General features: G+C 35.5%; 1 protein-coding gene across 1 annotated transcript in view; it reads right to left on the reverse strand.

Moving 5' to 3' along the window:
- CEP162 (centrosomal protein 162) overlaps positions 1-24,201 on the reverse strand; it is an 83,407-nt gene that overhangs the window by 42,972 nt on the left and 16,234 nt on the right. Inside the window, 8 exon segments of the mRNA XM_077162353.1 lie at positions 248-360; positions 2,223-2,360; positions 2,895-3,128; positions 3,462-3,592; positions 10,521-10,782; positions 11,631-11,907; positions 15,743-15,824; positions 16,400-16,591. Of these exon segments, the coding sequence (XP_077018468.1) occupies positions 248-360; positions 2,223-2,360; positions 2,895-3,128; positions 3,462-3,592; positions 10,521-10,782; positions 11,631-11,907; positions 15,743-15,824; positions 16,400-16,591 (1,429 nt within the window).

Consider the following 24,201-nt stretch of genomic DNA (forward strand, 5'->3'; position numbering starts at 1 on the left):
CAAGAATATTGTATATTCAGGTTTCTAAAGTGATGTCAAATTCAAAAATGAAGATGCTGAAAATATTAAAGTATTTGTCATTTAATAAATATCAAATGAAAAATCATCAAAAAAATGTTATAAACTGTAAATCAGCATACAAATGTTTTCATTTCTAAACAAAATAAAATGTATTACTGATATAACAATAAAATGATTAGAATTAGTCTAAATATATTTGATTTTAAAAATTTAAAAAAGGACTTACTTTAAAGATGATAACTCACTCAATAAACTCTGGTTTTCCTTAAACATTCGCTCCTCATTTCTCTTGTTTTGTTCTTGGAGAGTTTTCACTTGATTATACAATCTTTCATTTTCCTTTTTTAAAATAGAGAATTACATTTTGGTTAAAATTTAGTAGTACTCAGATAATATATACACAACAAATAAATCTGCTCAACATTTTTAAGGTCTTTTAAACATCTTCAGTTTTTAAATAAACAAAATCTTTTCCAAACACCAGAAACCCTATCATATAAAAATAATTCTTTCTAAAATGCTCAAAATGCTTACTTGGAAAAAAAATTTGTAAAAATTCCCAAAGCAGAAGAGCCTAATATCAGTATAAGGCACCATGTTTCACAGGAGTATAATCATATCACAACCACAGCGGGGGCACCAGGCTGGGACGGCCCCATGGAACCGTTTGTACCTTCTTTTTTGTGTGTCTGGCCTGAGTGATAAAGTCACTACTGGAGGCACATTCTGGAAGCCTGTTTTCCAGCTGAGAGGTAATCAGATTTAGCCTCAATTAATGATCATGCTTGTTTCTGAAACTTACTGCAAGCAGAGTTAAAATTGGGTGTTTCGGAAGATACAGGGACAAGGCAGAGCAAAGACTAGATTCTGGTTACCAAGAGGCTTGAGATAAAGACCCAGATGAGATCAGAGCAAGAATGTATCCTTTAATGATTCTAAACAACAGTTTTTCTTCATGTTAATGGGATAAGTGTGGTAAGTGTTTAAATAATACTAAGTTTTCTAATAGAGGTTTTATATTTAAGAAGAACAGAGTGACTGGATGATGTGCCAAATGCTCTGGCTTATTGATCTCTTCAAAATTATTAATCTGATGAAAACCAAGGACCTTTGCGGATCTAAATAAAAACTAGGGACTGTATCACCCATATCTGGCACGGTGCTTGTCATAAGGTCTGTGCCTAAATATTGAATTAACTAATGAACCTGAGAAAAATACTTATATACATAAATGTTGTATTACCTTTGTGGAAGGGGATGGTTGGTACACTTATGGGTCTGTGAACTCCTCCTTAAAAACACTTGGCAGGATCAGAATGGCAGGCCAAGGGTTTGAAAGTGTCTCACTAACTTTCAGAGTACTATTTCACTTGTGACAGATGTGGTTATTGATGTATAATGTGTTTCCTGGATGTCACTGAGTGACCATGCTTATCACTAGCAGGCTCAATGCCTAGGCCATGGTTGGAGGGAAGGGCAAGGTGGGGTAAGTAAGACAAAAAGGATGAGAGGGAGGAAAATAAGATGAAGCCTCATGCTGGAGATCACTGAACCTGTCTTGGCTGACTGTCACACTGAGATTCCATCATACATCCCATATGTCTGTCTTTTATAGGACATGTAGATTTTCTCACATTTAATTCAAGCTTAATTTTTCCTCCCTTCAGGCACTAGTTATTGATTTCAGATTTGTATTTCCAAATATAATATCAAAATTAGCCAGTATTATGTAATGAAAAGTAGCACAGAAAACTAAAGGAAAACAGGACAGTTTCTAAGGAACATCGCTAAAAAAAATACTAACAGATAACATTCATTGATTGGTTACTGTGTAGCTAAGATGTTGGTCGGCATGGTTTGATTTCAATTTCACAACCACCTTGTGAAAGAGGTACTATATTTCCTTTCACAGATGAGGAAACTGGCTGAGAAAGAGGAAAGATGAAGTGATTTGTCCAAGGTTACGCAAGAGATGGTGGAGCTAAAACTCAAAATCAGATTCTTTGAATCCAGGACATATGCTCTTACTCACTTTAATTCTGTCCATGAGAAATGTGCAGATTAGTCAAAGCATTACTTCCTTTTATTTGCCAGAATTTCCATTACCAGTTAAAAGAGCACAGAAATATTGTAACATGTCTCATTTTTATAACGAAAGGATCTTAAGAATAAGCTTATAATGTACTGAAGAATTATCACACCTGTTGATATCCCTGAAGAAGTGTCTCTTGTTCTTGTATTTCTTTTTGGATTTGCTTTAATTTTTCTTCGGTGACAGGATCAGTTGCTTCTCCAAAATGCCACCTTTGTTTCTTGTTTGCTTCTTCAAAACTATTTAACTTTGAGGAAATGCAGACATTTTTTTTTTTTTTTTAATTTGGGGAAGGAAATGATGAAGTGAGAAGCAAGGAAGAATAAGAGAAAAATCAAGGTGCAAAGATATAAAGTTGTCTATTCACCACATTAGAATTTCACAGACCACCAACTTAGTTAAATTAGCACAGTGATGTTTTATGCTGTTCATTCCCTTTTAGTATCATTATCTGAATCTAGACCTTCTATGACAATTCTTCTGGAAACTATTTTTTTTTTGAAGGTCACAGTGAACTGAAGGATTTGTTTTTAAAGGACTGCTAACAGAAGAAAGCCTTCAAAACAACTCAATTTAAATTTATTTATTTTTTTTCCTCAGGAGATTCAATTTAGGCTTTCTTGCAAGGAGGTACTCTGGAGAATCCTGTCTACATTTTATAATACAGACATGTCAAGTCAAACAAGCTTAGGAACAGAAAGATGGTAATGCATTTAGCAGGGAGTACAGGCTAGGATTTTTTAAATCAATAAAAGCGAAAATAGGAAAATGTGACTAGTACCTTGGTTTGAAGAATATAATTTTCTTGATTAAGTTTGAAGAGTTCTTTTTCCTGTTTTCTCTTTAGTTCTTCCATCTTATTTTCCAGTTCTCTCTCTTTTTCTGAAAATGTCACTTTAATTTGCTCAATTAGGGTTTGTGCACCCCTCCATTTTCCCTCAGCTTCCTGAACTCTTTTAAACATAAATAGTTCAGTTTCCTTGTTACCATTATGATTATGGTATCCTGAAGAATCCTATCAGAGGAAAACATTACTTCATTACAGTAGCTTTACATATAAGATTTGAAGACAGATAGGAAAAAAAAACCCAGAGAATAAAAATGACATAGTTAATAGTTTTACCCCAGAAGAAAATCAATAAATGCTCAAAAAGAGTGATTTGAGTATCATTCTTGAAGAAAAATAAATTTCGTATTTGTTTTATTTCATTATTTATAAGTTATGTTTATTTTTTGGACCCAGTAAACAGAAATTGTGCGTGCCTTTCCTGATACCCACTATAATTTATTTTAATATGATTTTAGAATATTAAAATACATGGATATTATTTTGAAATTCAATACCTACATGCTGAAAGTAAACACTGGGATTGGTTTCTGTAGGAACTTCAGTCTTGGGAGCAGCCAGGCAAGTCTCGTTTTTGGGAGCTGGTTTATCCAGGGCAGCAGGCTTGATGAGTTTTGTTCCAGATAAGATTTCTAAATATCGTAAAACAATGGATAAAGACACCACAAATAAAACAAATTCTAATTGTAACAATAAGTTTGGAACACTAAGAAAAACACTAGATCCAGGATGTTAAGAAAAAATGAGTATCTTAAAATGTGCTGATAGATAACACTATAACAGTGTTTCATTGTAATAAATGACACTGCACTCAGGATAATTGCTACCCACAATCAATGTTCTACTCAATTTGACATAGATGGCTAATTGACCCAAGACTCCTGTCAAATAACAAATGGAGCTAAATAAATGTGAGGAAATGTGAACTGGGAAAACTTCAAGCTTTATCACTTTAAATGAACTCTTCCTTTAAATGTTGTCAGGAATAATAAGAATTTCCAAATGATCAAAAAACAGCTGATAGCTTTATGAATGAAGCATTTTAGTTCTGATTAAATGTGCTTTCTAAGTACAATTCTTAGAAACAATAAAAAACAAGATATTATGGTATCAATAGAGTTGTATAAATTGCATAGAGACTTAATAGCAGCTAATCCAAATTTGATTTTAAAAGATTAAGGAATAATACATACTAAATACTCCGGTAAACTAGAAAAAATATGATCAATGTATATTCTAGTCAAGTTTTTAGCTTTTAAGGTACCCTGAAAATGTCTAAACAGTTAAAATAATTCTTAGACTAATATATTATCTAGTTAATAATAAATAATATTTGAGGAAAATACATAGACGAGACCTTAAGGCCCAATTCAAATCCTGCAGTCCTGAGCTGAAAACTCAATAAATATTATCTGATTGCCTCAGCCTTGAAGGTAAACAAAAAGTCTCAAATTACATTTTTAATATAATTTGTTTGGGATATTAACTTTTTGATCTGTTGCTTTTTTCTTTTGGCATGGGCAGGCATGGGGAATTGAACCTGGGTCTAGGGCATGGCAGGCAAGAATTCTGCCAGAGCCACCGTCACACTGCCTGATACTAACTTTTTAAATACAAAGTTTATTATTTTTTCATTAAAAATGCAATGCAGGATCATGATAGATCTGGGAAATATGGACAAGTTAATAAAAAAAATAAGTGATCAATACCTCCGGCTCAGAGACATTTCTTTTCAACCTTTTTTTTCCAGGCATGGGGAGGTTTTCCTTACACAGTTATAATCACACTACTTGAACTATTAAAGTTTTTCTGGAGAAATTTCTTAAAGCATTCATAAAGTAATTGTTTGAGTCATTGAAAAACTGGCATTAATCCTTCCAAATTATTGGAGGTCCATTAATGTGGCCAATGAATGTGGTGTGACTGGCTAATATTATGATTCTCCTTACGATGAGGCAGCTGAGTGGCAGGTTGCTCTTGTTCATAGTTGGAGTCTGCCAGTCCTTTACACCAGAATTTCTCCCTTCCTAAATACTTAATTTTGATTTCTTCATTTGAGTGGGTAAAATTCAGTCATTATTTTAAATAATGTTATATAGGCAGTATCTTTTTCCTTTTACACAAAAGAAATTTGCTTGTACATAAATTCAAAAATGAAAATCTGCAGAATTTGCAAGCCATGAGCCCTTCTTAAATATTCAGTCAAACAAGAAACCAATCAAAGTAATTCTAGAATGCAGAAGCTATAGCTAAGGGACTGGTGGAAAGCATTCAACCTTTTAATAATCAGCACCAAAATCTAGATCCAAAAAATAGGGGGAGTTATGGTTTTAGGAAAGCATATAATAAATACAATATATGTTAAAAAAGTAAAAATAGGAAAAAAAAAACAAGAACAAAAAGGGGCTTGAGGACTGCATGGGAGATGTAAGAGTTTTACTACTTTATGTTTCATAAAAGGGAAGGAACTGAATGAAATAGGAAATTCATTTAAAAACCAACAGGGTTAAGCAAACCATTGCAAGGCTTTCATAATCCATTTTGTTAACTTAAAAGGATCTTTTAGGATATAATATTTCTTAGGATGAGGTTTCTTTTACTTCTTATAGATTGAAATAAAACTAAATTTAATATTTTATTTAAAAAGAATTTTAAAGTATGATTCCATTCTTGTGTTTTGTCCATCTATCTGTATGTCTGCTTCCTTGCTTCCTTCCATCCACTCATCTATGTTTCCTTCTATCTGTATACATAGTGAGATGCATGGAATGATGTTCACCAAATGATGTTCACTGGTGAGTATCAGTTATTTCTGACTAAACTAAACCACTGCTTTCATCTTTGTACATCTCTGTATTTTTAAAATTTTAATAATGAACAAATATCCCTTTCATGGCTTTTACTGGCTAAAAAGAAAATTAACTAAACTAGAATTAAAAGGAAAACAACCACTTGGCAGGTACTCTGAGTTCATCATCTGTCTTCCTCTTTAATAAGAGAAACGTAATTTTATCCTGGGTAGCAGTTAAAATTATTTGTCTCCTTAGACTCCCCGCACATGGGAGTGGCCACAAGATCTCAGTTTTGGCTAATAAACTTGAGGCAAAAGTTTCCTACATGGGGCTTCCAAGAAAGTGATTACTTTTCTGATAAAAAGTTGGCTTAGATGGATGTACCTTTTATCTGTCACCCTTCCTCATGGGCTGCACCTGAGATTTAGGAGTCATGGTGTGATAGTAAAGATAAAAGTCTCATAAGGATTTTGCAGCAGGAAAGAAGAGGAGGCTTGGTTCCTTTGCATAATTGCACGAGCTCTGAATTGCCTATCTCCTACTCTTTGTTACATGAAGATAAGCCTTTTATTTGGTTAAGCCACTATAGCTGGATTTCTTAACCAAATTTCTGCACACGGATCTCTGTTCAAAGTCTGCTTCATGGTGAAACCAACCTGTGACAAGTAACAACCATCCCAGAGGAATTATAGTGCTACTGAGTAAAACTAAAATTGTTCTGGGTAACTTATTTTTTAGAGATTAAAAAAAAAATCATACTTAATAGTCTAAAGAGAAAAAGTAGCTGAGTATAAAAACAGCCACTCAAAGTTTATCATTGTACATAGTATTTAGTATATCATTTAATAGAAGTTTAGTAATGTGCTTTAATTTTATTCTGATAGCTGCAGAATATAAAATTTTGAGACAGGGAAAATAAGTTTGAGAGTATTACTTCGTTTTAGCCATTTAAGTACTGTTGTCTTCACCTACAAACCTCTACATCATATCCCCCTCATTTCTCTTCCATTTGGCCCCAGACTTTCTGCCACCTACAATACCATTATTTCTGTCTTAATAACTGATGACTTCAATATATGGATAGGTGATCCTTTCAACCCCTTGGCTTTTGGTTCCTTGAAGTTCTCTCCATCTTGGTTACTCACTTCCATTAGCACACTCTAGCTGTTTTCATTACCAGTAATGCAACCATTCCCTAATCTCTGTCTTAGGCACCTACTCTCTGACCACCATCCCTATGCCCAGAACATTCCTTCCATAACTGGATTACAAAAATCCTTTGACTCCACAGGGATTCACAATCTTTTAATGCTGCCTGTTTCACTGACCCACACACCTCTGATGTCCTTTCCGCCTTCAGCACTCAACCTAAATTCCATGGTCAATCATTTTAACCATTCCCTTACCTACATCATCATCTCCCTTCCAGATTCTTATCAGTTCATTGTACTCACTTGAAAAAACTACACCTCTTGGTAAATCCAACTGTACACCTACCTAACACCTGCAATCATGCAGTGAAACGTGGCTACACACACACACACACACACACACACACAGAACCATACTAGCCGGTCTCAAATTAAATTCATGATCACTAACTTTAAGTAGATTCTTACTGCTGTTGACAGTCTAGCTCTTCTGCATGAGTACTTCACATTTCTCTTCTTTCCTTCAACCTCCAAAATGCCTTCCCCATTCTCAGTCTCACCACATGAACTTGCTTTCTATTTCTCAGAGAAAAGTGAAGTAATCAGCAGAAAACACCCAAATTCTCTCACCACTACATCTACCCATCTAACAGCCTTTATACCCACATACTCCTCCTTCCCATCTGATTCCACAGAAGAACTATCCATGTCCCTATCTAAAGCCAACCCTTACACTGTGCACCAAATCTGATTACGGTTTCTCTCCACAAGGACGCTATACACCTGAATTTCTTTCCTCTCTCTCCTACATTATCATTTTTTCTATTGAATCTTTCCTACAAGTATATAAAAATACTGTTACTTCTCCCATTAAAAACAAAGCAAAACCAAACTTCTCTTGAGCCCAATTAATTCCCATACCCACATTACCTTTTTACGCCCTTTTACAGCGTCCTGCCTCCACAGTTATCTGTAACTTATGGTATCCAACTCAACTCTCCCATTTTCTCTTTTTCCCCACTCAATTTGCCTTTCACAGCCACCTCTCCACAGAACCTGCTTATTCAGGTAACTAATGCCCTCCATTATTGCTAAATCCAAAGGACAGTTCTCAGTCATCATCTTTTTGACCTCCCAGCAGTATTTGATACAGCATTTCTTTCCCTTTATATACTTTCTTCACTTGGCTTTAGGATCCCACATGCTCTTGGGTTTCTTCTAACCTTACACCAATTCATTTGCAGGTTCCTCTTCTCCCTGACATCTCAAGATGAGAGTGCCCAGGGCTCAATCTTTGGTCTGCTTTTCTTTCCTAGCTATGCTCATTCTCTTGGGAATCTCAGTCAATCTCAGGGTTTAAAAAAACATCTATATTAGTTTGTAAGAACAACTCCCTAATCATATCTACACTTCCCATCTTGTTCCTGAGCTCCAGCTTGTATGTATAACTGCCTTCCTTGTCATCTCTACTTGGGTGTCTAATAAACATTTCATATTTATTGCCTCAAAAACAGAACTGATGATCTTCCCTACACCTCCAAACCTACTCTACCATACTCTTTCTCATCCTTATTGATGGACACTCTATTCTTCCAGTCACTTGACCCAAAACCCTTAACATCACCCATGACTCCTGTTTCACAATACCAAACCAAACATTCAGATTGTTGGGTCTACCCTCTAAATATATTCTCATCCAACTATTTCTGATCACCTCTACTGGTAACACTCTGGTTCAAGCCCTACCATCTCTAGCCTGGATTCTAAAATCACCTTTTATTTTAACTGGTAACTTCTACTATGATTTATTCATAATACAGCAGCCAGAGAAATCTGCCTAAAGGATAAGTTAAATGAGATCAATTCCATGCTCAAAACCTTTCACTGGATCACCACGTCACACTTCAGAGTAAAAGTCTAAGTCTTTAAAACGGCCTAGAAAAACCTATATGTGACTCCCTTTTTGACTCTCTGATCTCATATACCATATGCCTTCTAAGATGTTTCTTGAATGCCAGATATTCTTTCCTGTTTTAGGATTCTTGAACTGGCTGTTTCATCGTTCTGGAATATAATATTCCCAGATATCCACATGGCTAATTTCCTTACTTCCCACAAGTCTTTGTCCAAATGCTTCTTTCTCAATGAGGTCTATTCTATCCTATTTCCAGTTGTGACCTGCCAGATGCTACCACTGGCACTCCTGTTCTACTTTTTATATTTCCTTATCATATTAGTGTTTAATGTCTGCACACTCTGACTAGGTTGAAAGTTCCACAAGGACTAGGGCATCTTTGCCTATTCTGATTACTGATGTAACCCAAGAACATCTAACAATGCCTGGCCCAAGGTGTTCAAAAAAGATTTGTGAAATTAATGTATATGGATGAAGCGAGCTTCAAAAATGTTGGGGATAAATTTGTATAGCAAATATAATGAATTAAATACTATTAAAAGCAAAATTTCATTTTCTTGCTTTTAAAGGGGTAATATGAATACTCTTAAAACATTAATGAAAAATATTCACACTCCTCTTGATAATTCTAAAATTTAAGAAAAGTTTCAATTTTTTTTTAATAGTAGGTACTAGATCCAATTAGTGACTGATCATTAACAACGAGTAGAAGATATATGATAAGCAGATTTTCCACAGAAAAGAAAATAACAGAGCACAAAAGCTCCTTAGGGGAAGGGATCAGAGGTACCTAGATTAAGAACAGGAGAAAGTGAAGCTTATATTAATACTACAGAATCATATTCCTGTTTCTTCAGAATAGCCAATCCCTATTGCTATTCTCCCTTATTCTGACATAGATCAGCCATAGCTCTTGCATCTTATATGCTAGCTTGCTGCAGCAAATACATGCCCACATAGACAGACACAGAGAGAACTCCTTAATGCCTAAAGAATTTTAAGTTATAGTCAAAGTGGTCCTGGAGTTGGTAGTTGTAGGGAAAGGCAAAGTAAGACCTTTAGGCTAGAAACGAATTTTCTAATGAAGTAAGTTCTCATCACAACTACTGCCATATCACAATGATAAAACTGGTCACCTATTCAGTTTAATCACAAGGAAGAACAATATGCTTTGGGCTCCATTGTTCTCCCGTCTCTATTGGTGTCTAAAGGTAGGGTGATCTGACAACACTTCTATTTCTTTTAATAACTACATGGACTTTTAAGTTGAAAATTACCCTTTCCTACCATCAGTATAATTGACTACATTAGGAAATGACAGAGGCAGTATGATGTATAAAAAATGCGTTATATGTAATATAAAACATGCTGCCTCTTCAAGTCTATATTTAACTACTACAGACAATCTTTATATCAAGTTTCATTCACAGTTTTCCATTGCGTTCTGAATTTATAGTTCTTCTCTGGTAAACATTTTTGATATTACAAAGCCAACTTGTAAGGAGGAATTTGACTGCCCTATCTTCTATTCATTTCCTATTCTTTATGGGTCTCATTCAGGAAAACCTAGAACTAATGATGAAAACTTACTGTAAATTGTCTTTCAGAAAACTGTACCTTAAGATTAATGATCTTCCATGGGAATACGGAAAGTAAAATAACATGCAAAGAATTCTATTATGAAAAGAGTATATACAATTACCTTTTTTTCTAGCTTGATTTGAGCTGGGAATGGATCTCAAGGTTTTGCTTTTTGTAATGTCATTTGAAGTTTTCTTTTCAGGAGTAGAAAATGTCTTCAGTGGTGAACTGGGTTTGCCATAGCCTGAGCTCCTAACTGACGCATATAATCCACTGTGGGGTTTTCTTTTAAGTAAAGGAGGTGCACTTCTGGCTTTCTTGTATGATACCTGCTTACCACTTATAGCCCCTTCTTCTCCAGAACCGTACTGAGATCTGTAAGTCTACACACAACAAGCAGAAACTCTTTATGAGCTTCAACTGTAGTTGTAAATGAAAATGTAACAGTTGGCAAACTATATGATTATTAATAATGTAGTCTACGGAAGGCAAACACTAGAGTAAAGTTTTCTAGGTCTAATTCACTGGAATTTTATTATTTTGAAGCACACTTTTAAAAGTCAGTATTAAAACAAAGTGAAACAACTAATAAAGCAAAATAATAAAACAAGATAAGCTTGTCAGAAAGCAAGATAAATAAATCACTGGAATGAACATGGAGGAAAAAAGCATGGAAGATCATATTTCAAAATGACATAAAATCTTATCTTGAAATGCCTTTTAAAATGTATTAACACTCTACTTATTCTACAAAGAACTGGAAATGACTCATGGTATTACACAATTCAAAATTATAAAATACAAATAGATTATTGGTATAACTGAAAGTAGAACAGACTGAGACTAGTGGAAAGAGTACAGTGAAATAAAAGTTTCACTACAATTGCTAATAGCTTTCTATTAAACGCCACCTTTCCTAATTCACAGCCTATTGAAAAGATTAAAATGATGAAACTTTATTTTCATATACCATTCAAATTCTAGACTGTGTTCACTAAAAAAATTAAAAAATGTAAAGAATGACTTCTAAAAGAAAGCTAATGCTATCGTGGTGTTCTTAAATTTGGAGACTAGAGGTTACTGTGATAAATATCATTCACAAATATCCAGGATCTACTGTGGAGGCTAATATAGAATCAATCCCACTAGTACAAGGAATACATACTTAGCAGCAATATTTATATACTTTATTTCTCAATATATCATATCAGTTTAGATTATAAACACTTACTTTATTAACTTTGTCATCCTGAGGTAATACTGAAGAATCAACAGATATTTTTTTTTTCAAAATATCAAGGTACATTTTATTTATCTGTTCTTCAGTAGCTGTTTCTCTTGGGCAGCTATTTTCTATACCTTCATTTGTTGTCTTTTGTAAAACCACATTCTTATCACTTTTGTCAAAAAATTGGCTCTCTTGTGGCTCTTGAGACATATTTGAATTTGTCTTAAGGGGTAAAGGGTTAATGAATTCAGTTTCTTTACTACCCGCCAGTTTCTTAGAGCTATAAAACAAAACAGGACACAGAAAATGAACCCTGTATAATATGACTCCCCAGATACCAGTTTTATTTACATATTCCTACAACTATTCAAATTAAGTCATTACTGTTAAACCATATTATTTACAAAATCGGTTAACAGTGTACTACCATGATATCATATAATTGTTTTTAATTTGAAATAATTTAAGGCAGTATAATATAAAGGATTGTATGGATGACTCTCAGTCCTACTTGAAAGAAAGGCTAAACAAGACTGAGGTGGTTTTTGCGTAAGAAACATCAATTAAGAATTTCTAAATTAATTTTTTTACATCTTTTAATCATATTTTCTAACAAAAGTTGACATATATTTGAGGTAGGGAAAATAGCTTATATATTACTAGAAGAAATAAAGAAGTAATCATAATTCATGCCAATGAGGCATGGAATATAAAAACTAAAAAGCATAAATTTCATCACACATAGTAATTTTTAAAAAGCAAACCAGAAAAATCACTAGGATTCTGAAATAAAATAACTTCTTTGGTTTACAATATTTAAGTGCAATATAACATTTCAGACAAAAAAATATGTTAAAAAGATGAAAAATATTCCTTAAGAAAACATTCTAAATGTGGTTAAATATCACCATATTATGGGAGCTTCAAAAATATGGAAATTGTTATTAAACTATTTAATCACAATCAATTAGGTGACTTAATTTCGTATGCTACAAAATAAGATTAAAAAAATTTTAAAGACTGCCATTTTCATAATACATAGATTAGGTTCTCAGTAATTATTAAAAGCTTCTAAAGTAGCTAGAATCATCAGAAAATATTACAGTTCTTTCCTTCTTAATGGTAGTAGCACCTGGCTAATACTTACCAAAGTATGCCACCAACTGAACTACACTTAGCAGTCACCTTGCATTTAAATGAAACCATTTACTAATTTTTGCTTTTACAGTGAGAGTGCTGTGTTGATAAAATGTAAAATATGTGTCACTGGCTTTAGTGGTCAAGTTTAGGGAGGCAAAGAAACTGACACTGAAGGTAAGAGAAGGAGATGGAAACCCATGTTTTACAGTGGCAAAAAATTTGCTAAATTGTCACCTACAATAACTTATAAAGAAAACTAAATGTCTACTGAATCTATGGTATTAGGAAATAGCTGAGAACAGGGAGTTATCAAGTGCCAGTTACTACTGATTGCTCTGGCCAGACGGTACAAGAAAGAGATGAGCTCAGGATAGAATGAGCTGGCTTTTAAGTAGAAATGAAAGGAAATAAAGAAGGTCTGGAAACTCTGGGCTTTTGGGTTCACCCTCTGTGTCTAGGCCCAAATAGTAAGATTTAGCATTGCAAAATGCTTTGAGAAAACCATATTTTGCAAGGCTTCTCAGTTAAAAAACTGAGCAGATGGCTTGGGAAAGATCTTAAGAAGGGTGACACCTTCACACCTAAGGTTATTGTTTCCAAAAATCTTCACACGGCTACAATTAGACTGTGGGAAAAAAAGCAGAGGGTCAAGGAAGCAAAGGCATAAAAGAGATTTAAAACCTCTGTTTAGCAAAGAACTTTGGGTGTAATTAGACACATGGAAGAGTCTGGAAGCAAGTAGATCAGAAGTCTAGTAAACTTTTTTGAAGGAACTGTAATGCCAAAGAAAATGCAGACTGTTAAAAAAATAAAAACAAAAAACCCAGCAATCATTTAGGAGCCTTAAAATAATCTTCAGTCAGCAAGTGGATTGAGGAAGTACAGTCCCCAAGAACGGCATGCTCTCCCCACAAAAGCTCACTTAGTATTTGGTCAAGGATGACAGCATTTAAAACAATTCTTCCAGGAAATGAAACCAGGGGCTATGTGGAACAAAATATTCATAAGGTAGTTCCTCCTAGAGAGCAGAATAGTGGTCTAATAGAAGGAACTTTCCCGTTCCCAAGGTCTTTACAGTGGATTTCAGAGTTGCAGTGTATTTCCCACATTTTTCCTTTCTGAATGGGAGTGTTGATGACAGTTTCACCATTGTATACGGGGTGGAGACGAAGAGATACATAACTCATCTTTTTATTTCATCAATTGCTAGATTATAAGGAGCCACATCCAGACCTGTGTTTCACCTGGAAATCCCAGCTTTTCAGATGAATGCAGTCCTGAATGGGACTTCTTGAGTTCTCTCCTTTGGGGAGAGTGGGTCTACATGTTTAAACAAAAATGAAATGGATATTTAGCGATGAGAGGACGCACTGTGGCAGAGGTTGGTCAGACACCTACCAAACTCATTTACTCTTCTTTCTGGGCACATGAGAAAACCACGTTTGGTAGCCCCCGTGGATCTGGTTAAGTAGATATGCTGGTTCTTTTCAAAAAGATATGAGCTGAAGCAATATAACACTTCCCTGCTGAGGCAGTTAAAAGAAGGCATGCTAAACCATTCTTTCTTTCCATATTGACTGGTAGGCTGATGCCATGACAACCTTAAAACTATGTGTCAGTGACAGAAGGCTGGATCCCTAAGTGACTGTGTGAAGCAGAGCCCCCCCCAACTTCTACTGACCCATATGAGAGTGTAATAAGAGCAAGAAATAAATTTTTAACAGTGTTAAACTACTAAAATTCAAGGATTATAGGTTACAGGATTAACATATAGGATTATCTAACCTACAGCTTATTAAAAGTTTGTAGATACATGCATTGAAGTTCATATTAATGAAATTTCTTATTGCTATGCCTTTAATGTAAGTATGCTTGTTTTCAGCTTTTAAATGCAAATGTAAAAATCTGTTATAAAATTCACATTACTAAAATGAGTCCACCTACGCCAACAAAGAGTCAAGATGCATAAGAAAAGCTCTTCAGAAATACCAACCTAGCCTCATATAGAGATGATGAGAGATGATGAGTAAGCACAACCTGCCCTTTAAAAATAATAAATAGCACTACAAATCAGGGAAGGAATACTAGGATTAGCTTTCAAGTGCAAGGATTTTACTGTAAGCTTGACTCTATCATTTTTTTTCTCAAGTAGCACATACATACAAATGAGGCCGAGAAATCACTGCAAGTGGATTCACATGATGAAAATGTGGTTCACAAAGGGGCTCAAAACATGTCTGCTGAAGATACATGTATGGGTGTCAGCTGTTATCACCATTATCTGGTTCTTGTGAAGCTCTGCCACTGAACTGGGTTTCCCACAGTTTCATCACCTGAATGAAGGGATAAAGATGCCTGTCCTACCTGTCGTGAGGATCACGTGAGATACTGGACTTGATGCTGTAAGGACAATACAAAAGCAAAGTTGTAGATTGCTATTCTGTGTGCTGGAAGATGACAACAAGGTCCCACATGCTTCCACTAACTACACTGGAGCTGCAGCATTTTCACAAAGCCCATTTCTCTAGTCACCAGAGAACTCATGCTTGTAGATGATAACCAATCTGTGACGAAGTGCAAGGCCACGTGGTTTACAAAGAAGCAGATCTATGACTTATATACAGAATAAAATTCATGTTCCTGTTCATCATGGACATCAATGTCTCTGAGTTACTGAAAACTGAAGAGACTGTATTTTTCAGTGAAAAGCTTCATGACTACTTAACAACAGCAACTTTTTTAGTAGCACTGGTTGATTTTTCTTTTAGCTTATTAGGAAAATTGTGATGAGTTTCTTGAGTGAGAATATGAAAACAAGAGAGCAGGTAGACTCATAAGAACTAAAAAGAACTATTAATCATTTACTGTGGTTATGTGCAACAAATAATTCTAAAAATTTCCAATGACAAAACACCAAACAAACAAACAAAAATTCAAGCAAACAACCAGCACAAAACACTCTAAAACATTCATACCTGACAGGTTGTAAATCAAATCCACTGATCCCAGAGGAATCTATTCTGATAGGTTTCATCAGCTCCTCCACTGTGGGAAGATCTAAGAGGGGAAAAGAAGTTAAAAGTAACAACCAAAAATGGTAACTAAATTGCTCAAAATAATTGTCTTTCTATGTCTAATACCACCAAAATTACATCTTCTCTAATTAACAAAGCTAAAATGGCCTATGTAATATTCTTTATTTCCCCCGTAGACTTGCTTGTGTCAGGCAAATCTCCCTTGATATACCTATCAAATACATATGTGTGTTTATATATAGACACATAGATACCCACACATACATTTATTTGATAAGTATGAATTCAGCCGAATCTAAAATACTATCCCCTATTAAAAATAACTTTAATATACATATATGGAAAATAATTAAAAATGTGCAAACACTCAAGTGATTTCTTAATTTGATCAACCTACACTGGAAGAGGAACTGAAATTTTATCCCAAGTCTGACTCCAACTTTAGAGTTAGATCAATGACTCCTGGATTTCAATTTGAACACTCTAAATAATTTCAGAGGTTAAGAAACAATCACCACAGAAAACTATATTTAAATTAATACTACACTGAAAACTGCTCAAAGAGTGTCTCAAGTAGCTGAAAAGAATATGTTTTACCAGATTCAGTAGTGGAGATATTTTTAGAGGACTCTTCATTGTCTTTAGGATGCTCTTTCACTGAACTCTTGATATTTTCTACTGCATTGCTCTCAACTATTTGTTCTTCCTGATCCCCCAAAGAATGGGCTATATGACAATAAGCTTGATGTAGGGCTTCGATGTCACTATTGCTTTGTCCATCAGAAACACCTGTTGAAATAAATGTAATCTCTAGGTATAATTACATCACAAATACATGGCAAATATAAAACACTAATATCATTCCTTAATCTGTTAGGAACAAGGAACGAAGTTGTAAGCAACAGTGAAATTATAAAGGTAGAGTTAAGCACAAGCTCCGGTAATATATAGGTATAGCCTACCAGCATGAAATCATAGCAAGTTCAATAACTTTTCAGCAAATTCTAACAATAAAGTCTGTATCTTAACATGGTAGAATGAAAAACCCTGACTCCACAAAATATTGCCCTCTCTTCCCACTCCACTGCATTGGATAAAATCATTTTTAAAATTTTCCCAAAGTGACACATTCCGTTCAATTCCCTCTACCCCACCCCACCCCTCTATGCTTTCCTGTGTTACCAAACATCTTGCAGCCTGTAGTTCTTCAACTACAACTCACTCCTCCAATTTTGTGATCTAGTATGTATTTCAGTATCCTGCTAAAATTGCTTTAATAAAAACAGTTTGCTAATGGTCACATCCAGCCATCTTAAGTTTTCATCTTACTTCAACTATGTGAGACATTTGACACTGTGGACCTCCTTTTCCTGGGAACTGTTTCATCAGCATACTTTCTTTCTCCTTGTTTTTCCTGCTACTCTGATGGCTACTTGTCCATCTCTTCTGGGAAAAGGCTCATGTCAGGTTTCTATCTTTAGAGACCCCCACTATCAATTTTTACTAACATATTTTTTGACCTGGTAAATTTCATCAAGACCCTTAGCTTCAACCATTACCTACATGCCATGACTCCCAAGTCTTTGTCCTTATCTCTTTTCTGAATATCAAACTCTCTAACAGACATTTCAATTTTTCTCTAAGTAAATCACATTTGACATATCCCTATCTGAATGCATTATATTCCCCAACAAAACTTATTCTACTACCAATATTTCCTATTTCAGCTAATGGTGTAATTTTTCACCCAGCCACCCATTCTTTCTTCCCTATTTATTCCTTATTGCCACCCATAGGTAAATAAGTTATAGAAAAAAAGAATTCAAATAATCTAATAACAATAATGTTCAAATATTTTTATGAGTATTTTCTTACTCATTTTGTAGCTTTCATTCCTTATAGCGGAGGATTAGAGAAAAGAATAAATAAATAATAAAACAGGAGTGGGGGAAAAAAGGAGAGAGCCAGGGTGGTAGTTTACTGTTCTTTCAGTACCCACTTGATGCTTAAAAAAAAATGTTATATGAAGTCCTATTTTTATAACTCAGTGTATAGCATACGACTGTGAAGGGCCGCTTTTATCTCTAATCATTAAAAGGTAGCAGACAGCCACATACAATTGTATGAGAATGACTTACAGTGAGATGTCTTTCTTTCCAATGTTTTAGGTTCCTAATGCTATTTGGAGCACTGCCAAATAAATAATAGATTTGCATAAATAAATTAAAAACAAAAAAGTAGCAGAGTGCCAACAATTAAATGGCAGGGATTTCTCCATGAGGTCATAAGGAAAAAGGTCTTGGCTAACTTTCCCCTAAACCATTAGCAAGAGCCAAAGTTTTATGACTGAAGAGAAAATCTGTTTTCCTTAAAAAAATGAAAGGCACAAGGTGATTTTCCTCTTCCATTGAAATATCAGGACACTTAAACATCTGTAGAGTGTATATATATAAGAAATTGCCCTAATAGTAAATAGCACAGGAGTACTGAATGCTCACACCTAATATATAACAGGTGTGAGACTTCAGAAGGAAGAGGCTCCAGTGTTTAGAGCAACAGCACGAAACAGGCAAAAGAGCAAGTGACCTAAAAATTAGAAATTAGAAATGGAGGATAGAGAGAGTATTAGGGGCTTCTCAGACACCAGAGCAGGGGAAAGGTACTTTTCTCCTAACTTGAGTCATTAAACCCAATGATACTAAAAATAATCCCAGGGTCAACTAAGTGCATTTTATGAAGAAAAAAGTAAAGGGCTTAATTACCTGCCTTTTACATTGGAAAGAGGGGACTCTAAGCAGTTATTCTAACATGTCAAAAGCCCCCTCTATATCTTCAACTTTCGATCCTTAGCTTCAGCCCTAGTCCAACCCAGAAGTGGTGAATCCTATTTTTTTTTTTTCAGCATGTATTTTTTTTTATTAATTAAAAAAAGAATTAACAAAACAATTAGAAATCATTCCAATCTACATGTACAATCAGTAATTCTTAATAACATCACATAGTTGCATATTCATCATTTCTTAGTACATTTGCATCGATTTAGAAAAAGAAATAAAAAGACAACAGAATAAGAATTAAAACAATAATAGAAAGAAAAACAAACAAACAAACAAAAAAAACAAAAAACCTATACCTCACATGCAGCTTCATTCAGTGTTTTAACATAATTGCATTACAATTGGGTAGTATTGTGCTGTCCATTTCTGAGTTTTTACATCCAGTCCCGTTGCACAGTCTGTATCCCCCCAGCTCCAATCATCCCTTCTCTTTTTTTTTTTTTTTTTAATTAACGGAAAAAAAGAAATTAACCCAACATTTAGAGATCATACCATTCTACATATGCAATCATTAATTCTTAACATCATTACATAGATGCATGATCATCATTTCTTAGTACATATGCATTGGTTTAGAAGAACTAGCAACATAACCGAAAAAGATATAGAATGTTAATATAGAGAAAAAAATAAAAGTAATAATAGTAAGAACAAAACAAAACAAAACAAAACAAAACAAAAACCTATAGCTCAGATGCAGCTTCATTCAGTGTTTTAACATGATTACTTTACAATTAGGTATTATTGTGCTGTCCATTTTTGAGTTTTTGTATCTAGTCCTGTTACACCGTCTGTATCCCTTTAACTCCAATTGGCCATTATCTTACCCTGTTTCTACCTCCTGCTGGACTCTGTTATCAAGGACATATTCCAAATTTATTCTCGAATGTCTGTTCACATCAGTGGGACCATACAGTATTTGTCCTTTAGTTTTTGGCTAGACTCACTCAGCATAATGTTCTCTAGGTCCATCCATGTTATTACATGCTTCATAAGTTTATCCTGTCTTAAAGCTGCATAGTATTCCATCGTATGTATATACCACAGTTTGTTTAGCCACTCTTCTGTTGATGGAGATTTCGGCTGCTTCCATCTCTTTGCAATTGTAAATAACGCTGCTATAAACATTGGTGTGCAAATGTCCGTTTGTGTCTTTGCCCTTAAGTCCTTTGAGTATATTCCCAGCAATGGTATTGCTGGGTCGTATGGCAATTCTATATTCAGCTTTTTGAGGAACCGCCAAACTGCCTTCCACAGTGGTTGCACCCTTTGACATTCCCACCAACAGTGGATAAGTGTGCCTCTTTCTCCGCATCCTCTCCAGCACTTGTCACTTTCTGTTTTGTTGATAATGGCCATTCTGGTGGGTGTGAGATGATATCTCATTGTGGTTTTGATTTGCATTTCTCTAATGGCCAGGGACATTGAGCATCTCTTCATGTGCCTTTTGGCCATTTGTATTTCCTCTTCTGATAGGTGTCTGTTCAAGTCTTTTTCCCATTTTGTAATTGGGTTGGCTGTCTTTTTGTTGTTGAGTTGGACAATCTCTTTATAAATTCTGGATACTAGACCTTTATCTGATATATCATTTCCAAATATTGTCTCCCATTGTGAAGGCTGTCTTTCTACTTTCTTGATGAAGTTCTTTGATGCACAAAAGTGTTTAATTTTGAGGAGTTTCCATTTATTTACTTCCTTCTTCAGTGCTCTTGCTTTAGGTTTAAGGTCCACAAAACCGCCTCCAGTTGTAAGATCCATAAGATATCTCCCAACATTTTCCTCTAACTGTTTTATGGTCTTAGACCTAATGTTTAGATCTTTGATCCATTTTGAGTTAACTTTTGTATAGGGTGTGAGAGATGGGTCTTCTTTCATTCTTTTGCATATGGATATCCAGTTCTCTAGGCACCATTTATTGAAGAGACTGCTCTGTCCCAGGTGAGTTGGCTTGACTGCCTTATCAAAGATCAAATGTCCATAGATGAGAGGGTCTATATCTGAGCACTCTATTCGATTCCATTGGTCGATATATCTATCTTTATGCCAATACCATGCTGTTTTGACCACTGTGGCTTCATAATATGCCTTAAAGTCAGGCAGCGCGAGACCTCCAGCTTCGTTTTTTTTTCCTCAAGATGCTTTTAGCAATTCGGGGCACCCTGCCCTTCCAGATAAATTTGCTTATTGGTTTTTCTATTTCTGAAAAATAAGTTGTTGGGATTTTGATTGGTATTGCATTGAATCTGTAAATCAATTTAGGTAGGATTGACATCTTAACTATATTTAGTCTTCCAATCCATGAACACGGTATGTCCTTCCATCTATTTAGGTCTTCTGTGATTTCTTTTAGCAGTTTTTTGTAGTTTTCTTTATATAGGTTTTTTGTCTCTTTAGTTAAATTTATTCCTAGGTATTTTATTCTTTTAGTTGCAATTGTAAATGGGATTCGTTTCTTGATTTCCCCCTCAGCTTGTTCATTACTAGTGTATAGAAATGCTACAGATTTTTGAATGTTGATCTTGTAACCTGCTACTTTGCTGTACTCATTTATTAGCTCTAGTAGTTTTGTTGTGGATTTTTCTAGGTTTTCGACGTATAGTATCATATCATCTGCAAACAGTGATAGTTTTACTTCTTCCTTTCCAATTTTGATGCCTTGTATTTCTTTTTCTTGTCTAATTGCTCTGGTTAGAACCTCCAACACAATGTTGAATAGTAATGGTGATAGTGGACATCCTTGTCTTGTTCCTGATCTTAGGGGGAAGTTTTCAATTTTTCCCCATTGAGGATGATATTAGCTGTGGGTTTTTCATATATTCCCTCTATCATTTTAAGGAAGTTCCCTTGTATTCCTATCTTTTGAAGTGTTTTCAACAGGAAAGGATGTTGAATCTTGTCGAATGCCTTCTCTGCATCAATTGAGATGATCATGTGATTTTTCTGCTTTGATTTGTTGATATGGTGTATTACATTAATTGATTTTCTTATGTTGAACCATCCTTGCATACCTGGGATGAATCCTACTTGGTCATGATGTATAATTCTTTTAATGTGTTGTTGGATACGATTTGCTAGAATTTTATTGAGGATTTTTGCATCTGTATTCATTAGAGAGATTGGTCTGTAGTTTTCTTTTTTTGTAATATCTTTGCCTGGTTTTGGTATGAGGGTGATGTTGGCTTCATAGAATGAATTAGGCAGTTTTCCCTCCACTTCGATTTTTTTGAAGAGTTTGAGGAGAATTGGTACTAATTCTTTCTGGAACGTTTGGTAGAATTCACATGTGAAGCCATCTGGTCCTGGACTTTTCTTTTTAGGAAGCTTTTGAATGACTAATTCAATTTCTTTACTTGTGATTGGTTTGTTGAGGTCCTCTATTTCTTCTTGAGTCAAAGTTGGTCGTTCATGTCTTTCCAGGAACCTGTCCATTTCATCTAAATTGTTGTATTTATTAGCGTAAAGTTGTTCATAGTATCCTGTTATTACCTCCTTTATTTCTGTGAGGTCAGTAGTTATGTCTCCTCTTCCATTTCTGATCTTATTTATTTGCATCCTCTCTCTTCTTCTTTTTGTCAATCTTGATAGGGGCCCATCAATCTTATTGATTTTCTCATAGAATCAACTTCTGGTCTTACTGATTTTCTCTACTGTTTTCATATTTTCAATTTCATTTATTTCTGCTCTGATCTTTGTTATTTCTTTCCTTTTGCTTGCTTTGGGATTAGTTTGCTGTTCTTTCTCCAGTTCTTCCAATTGAACAGTTAATTCCTGCATTTTTGCCTTTTCTTCTTTTCTGATATATATCATATCTGATTTTCCTTCTTTCTACACTTTACTCCATACCTCTCTCTTCTGTCTTTTTGTATCTGACTCTAGTGCTCCCTTTAGTATTTCTTGCAGAGCTGGTCTCTTCGTCACAAATTCTCTCAGTGACTTTTTGTCTATAAATGTTTTAATTTCTCCTTTATTTTTGAAGGACAATTTTGCTGGATATAGGAGTCTTGGTTGGCAGTTTTTCTCTTTTAGTAATTTAAATATATCATCCCACTGTCTTCTAGCTTCCATGGTTTCTGCTGAGAAATCTACACATAGTCTTATTGGGTTTCCCTTGTATGTGACAGATTGTTTTTCTCTTGCTGCTTTCAAGATCCTCTCTTTCTCTTTGACCTCTGACATTCTAACTAGTAAGTGTCTTGGAGAATGCCTATTTGGGTCTAATCTCTTTGGGGTGCGCTGCACTTCTTGGATCTGTAATTTTAGGTCTTTCATAAGAGTTGGGAAATTTTCAGTGATAATTTCTTCCATTAGTTTTTCTCCTCCTTTTCCCTTCTCTTCTCCTTCTGGGACACCCACAACACGTATATTTGTGCGCTTCATATTGTCATTCAGTTCCCTGATTCCCTGCTCAAGTTTTTCCATTCTTTTCCCTATAGTTTCTGTTTCTTTTTGGAATTCAGATGTTCCATCCTCCAGTTCACTAATTGTAGCTTCTGTCTCTTTAGATCTACCATTGTAGGTATCCATTGTTTTTTCCATTTTTTCTTCTTTGTCCTTCACTCCCACAAGTTCTGTGATTTGTTTTTTCAGATTTTCTATTTCTTCTTTTTGTTCAGCCCATGTCTTCTTCATGTCCTCCCTCAATTTATTGATTTGGTTTTTGAAGAGTTTTTCCATTTCTGTTCGTATATTCAGCATTAGTTGTCTCAGCTCCTGTATCTCATTTGAACTATTGGTTTGTTCCTTTGACTGGGCCATATCTTCAATTTTCCGAGCGTCATCCATTATTTTCTGCTGGTGTCTGGGCATTTGATCAGATTTCCCTGGGTGTGGGACCCAGCTGGTTGAAAGGTTTTTCTGTGGAATCTCTGGGCTCTGTTTTTCTTTTCCTGCCCAGTAGGTGGCGCTCGTGGCGGTTGTTTGTCTGCGGGGCAGTCGGCCCCGGAAACCGTGCATGGAGGCGGGGGTCGCTGGCCGTGGCTTGGGGGAGTGCCAGTCCAAACTGCCCAGCTGGCCCGAGACGCCAAGCGTGACGGGAGGGCCCCGCTATCCAATGTTCCCAGTCAGACCAGGGAGCCACGTGCGTGGAGGGGACCCCAGTCACCAGCCGCCCCGGCCGGGAAAACGTGCGCCCCTCGGGTATCTCACCGTAGCGGATTCTCCCTGCCCGTTCAGCCGTTCCAGAATGGGGTACGCTGTCTTTTTGGTCTCTGTCGTGACTCCGGGAGCTGTTTCGTATTGTTTCTGTTTCTTTAGTTGCTTTTCTGGAGGAAGAACTAAGACCCGCGCGTCTTACTAAGCCGCCATCTTCTCCAGAAGTCCGTCAGATTTCTCAATAAAAATATTTTAAAAGGGTGATCCTTTGGGGAGTACAACCCTGCTCACTGCAGCATTATCTACAGTGAATAGGTGCATGTCTTTCCCCACATTTTCTCCAGCACTTGTATTTCTCTTCATTTTAAGCAGTTTTATTTGCACATCATACGATCCAACCTTGGTTCAAGAAGACCAATGAAACGTTTCTCTCTCAGCTGGAAGGGCACACGGTGAACATGGCTGCTGGCT

This window comes from Tamandua tetradactyla, chromosome 5, assembly GCF_023851605.1.
Source record: "Tamandua tetradactyla isolate mTamTet1 chromosome 5, mTamTet1.pri, whole genome shotgun sequence".
Classification (NCBI taxonomy): domain Eukaryota; kingdom Metazoa; phylum Chordata; class Mammalia; order Pilosa; family Myrmecophagidae; genus Tamandua; species Tamandua tetradactyla.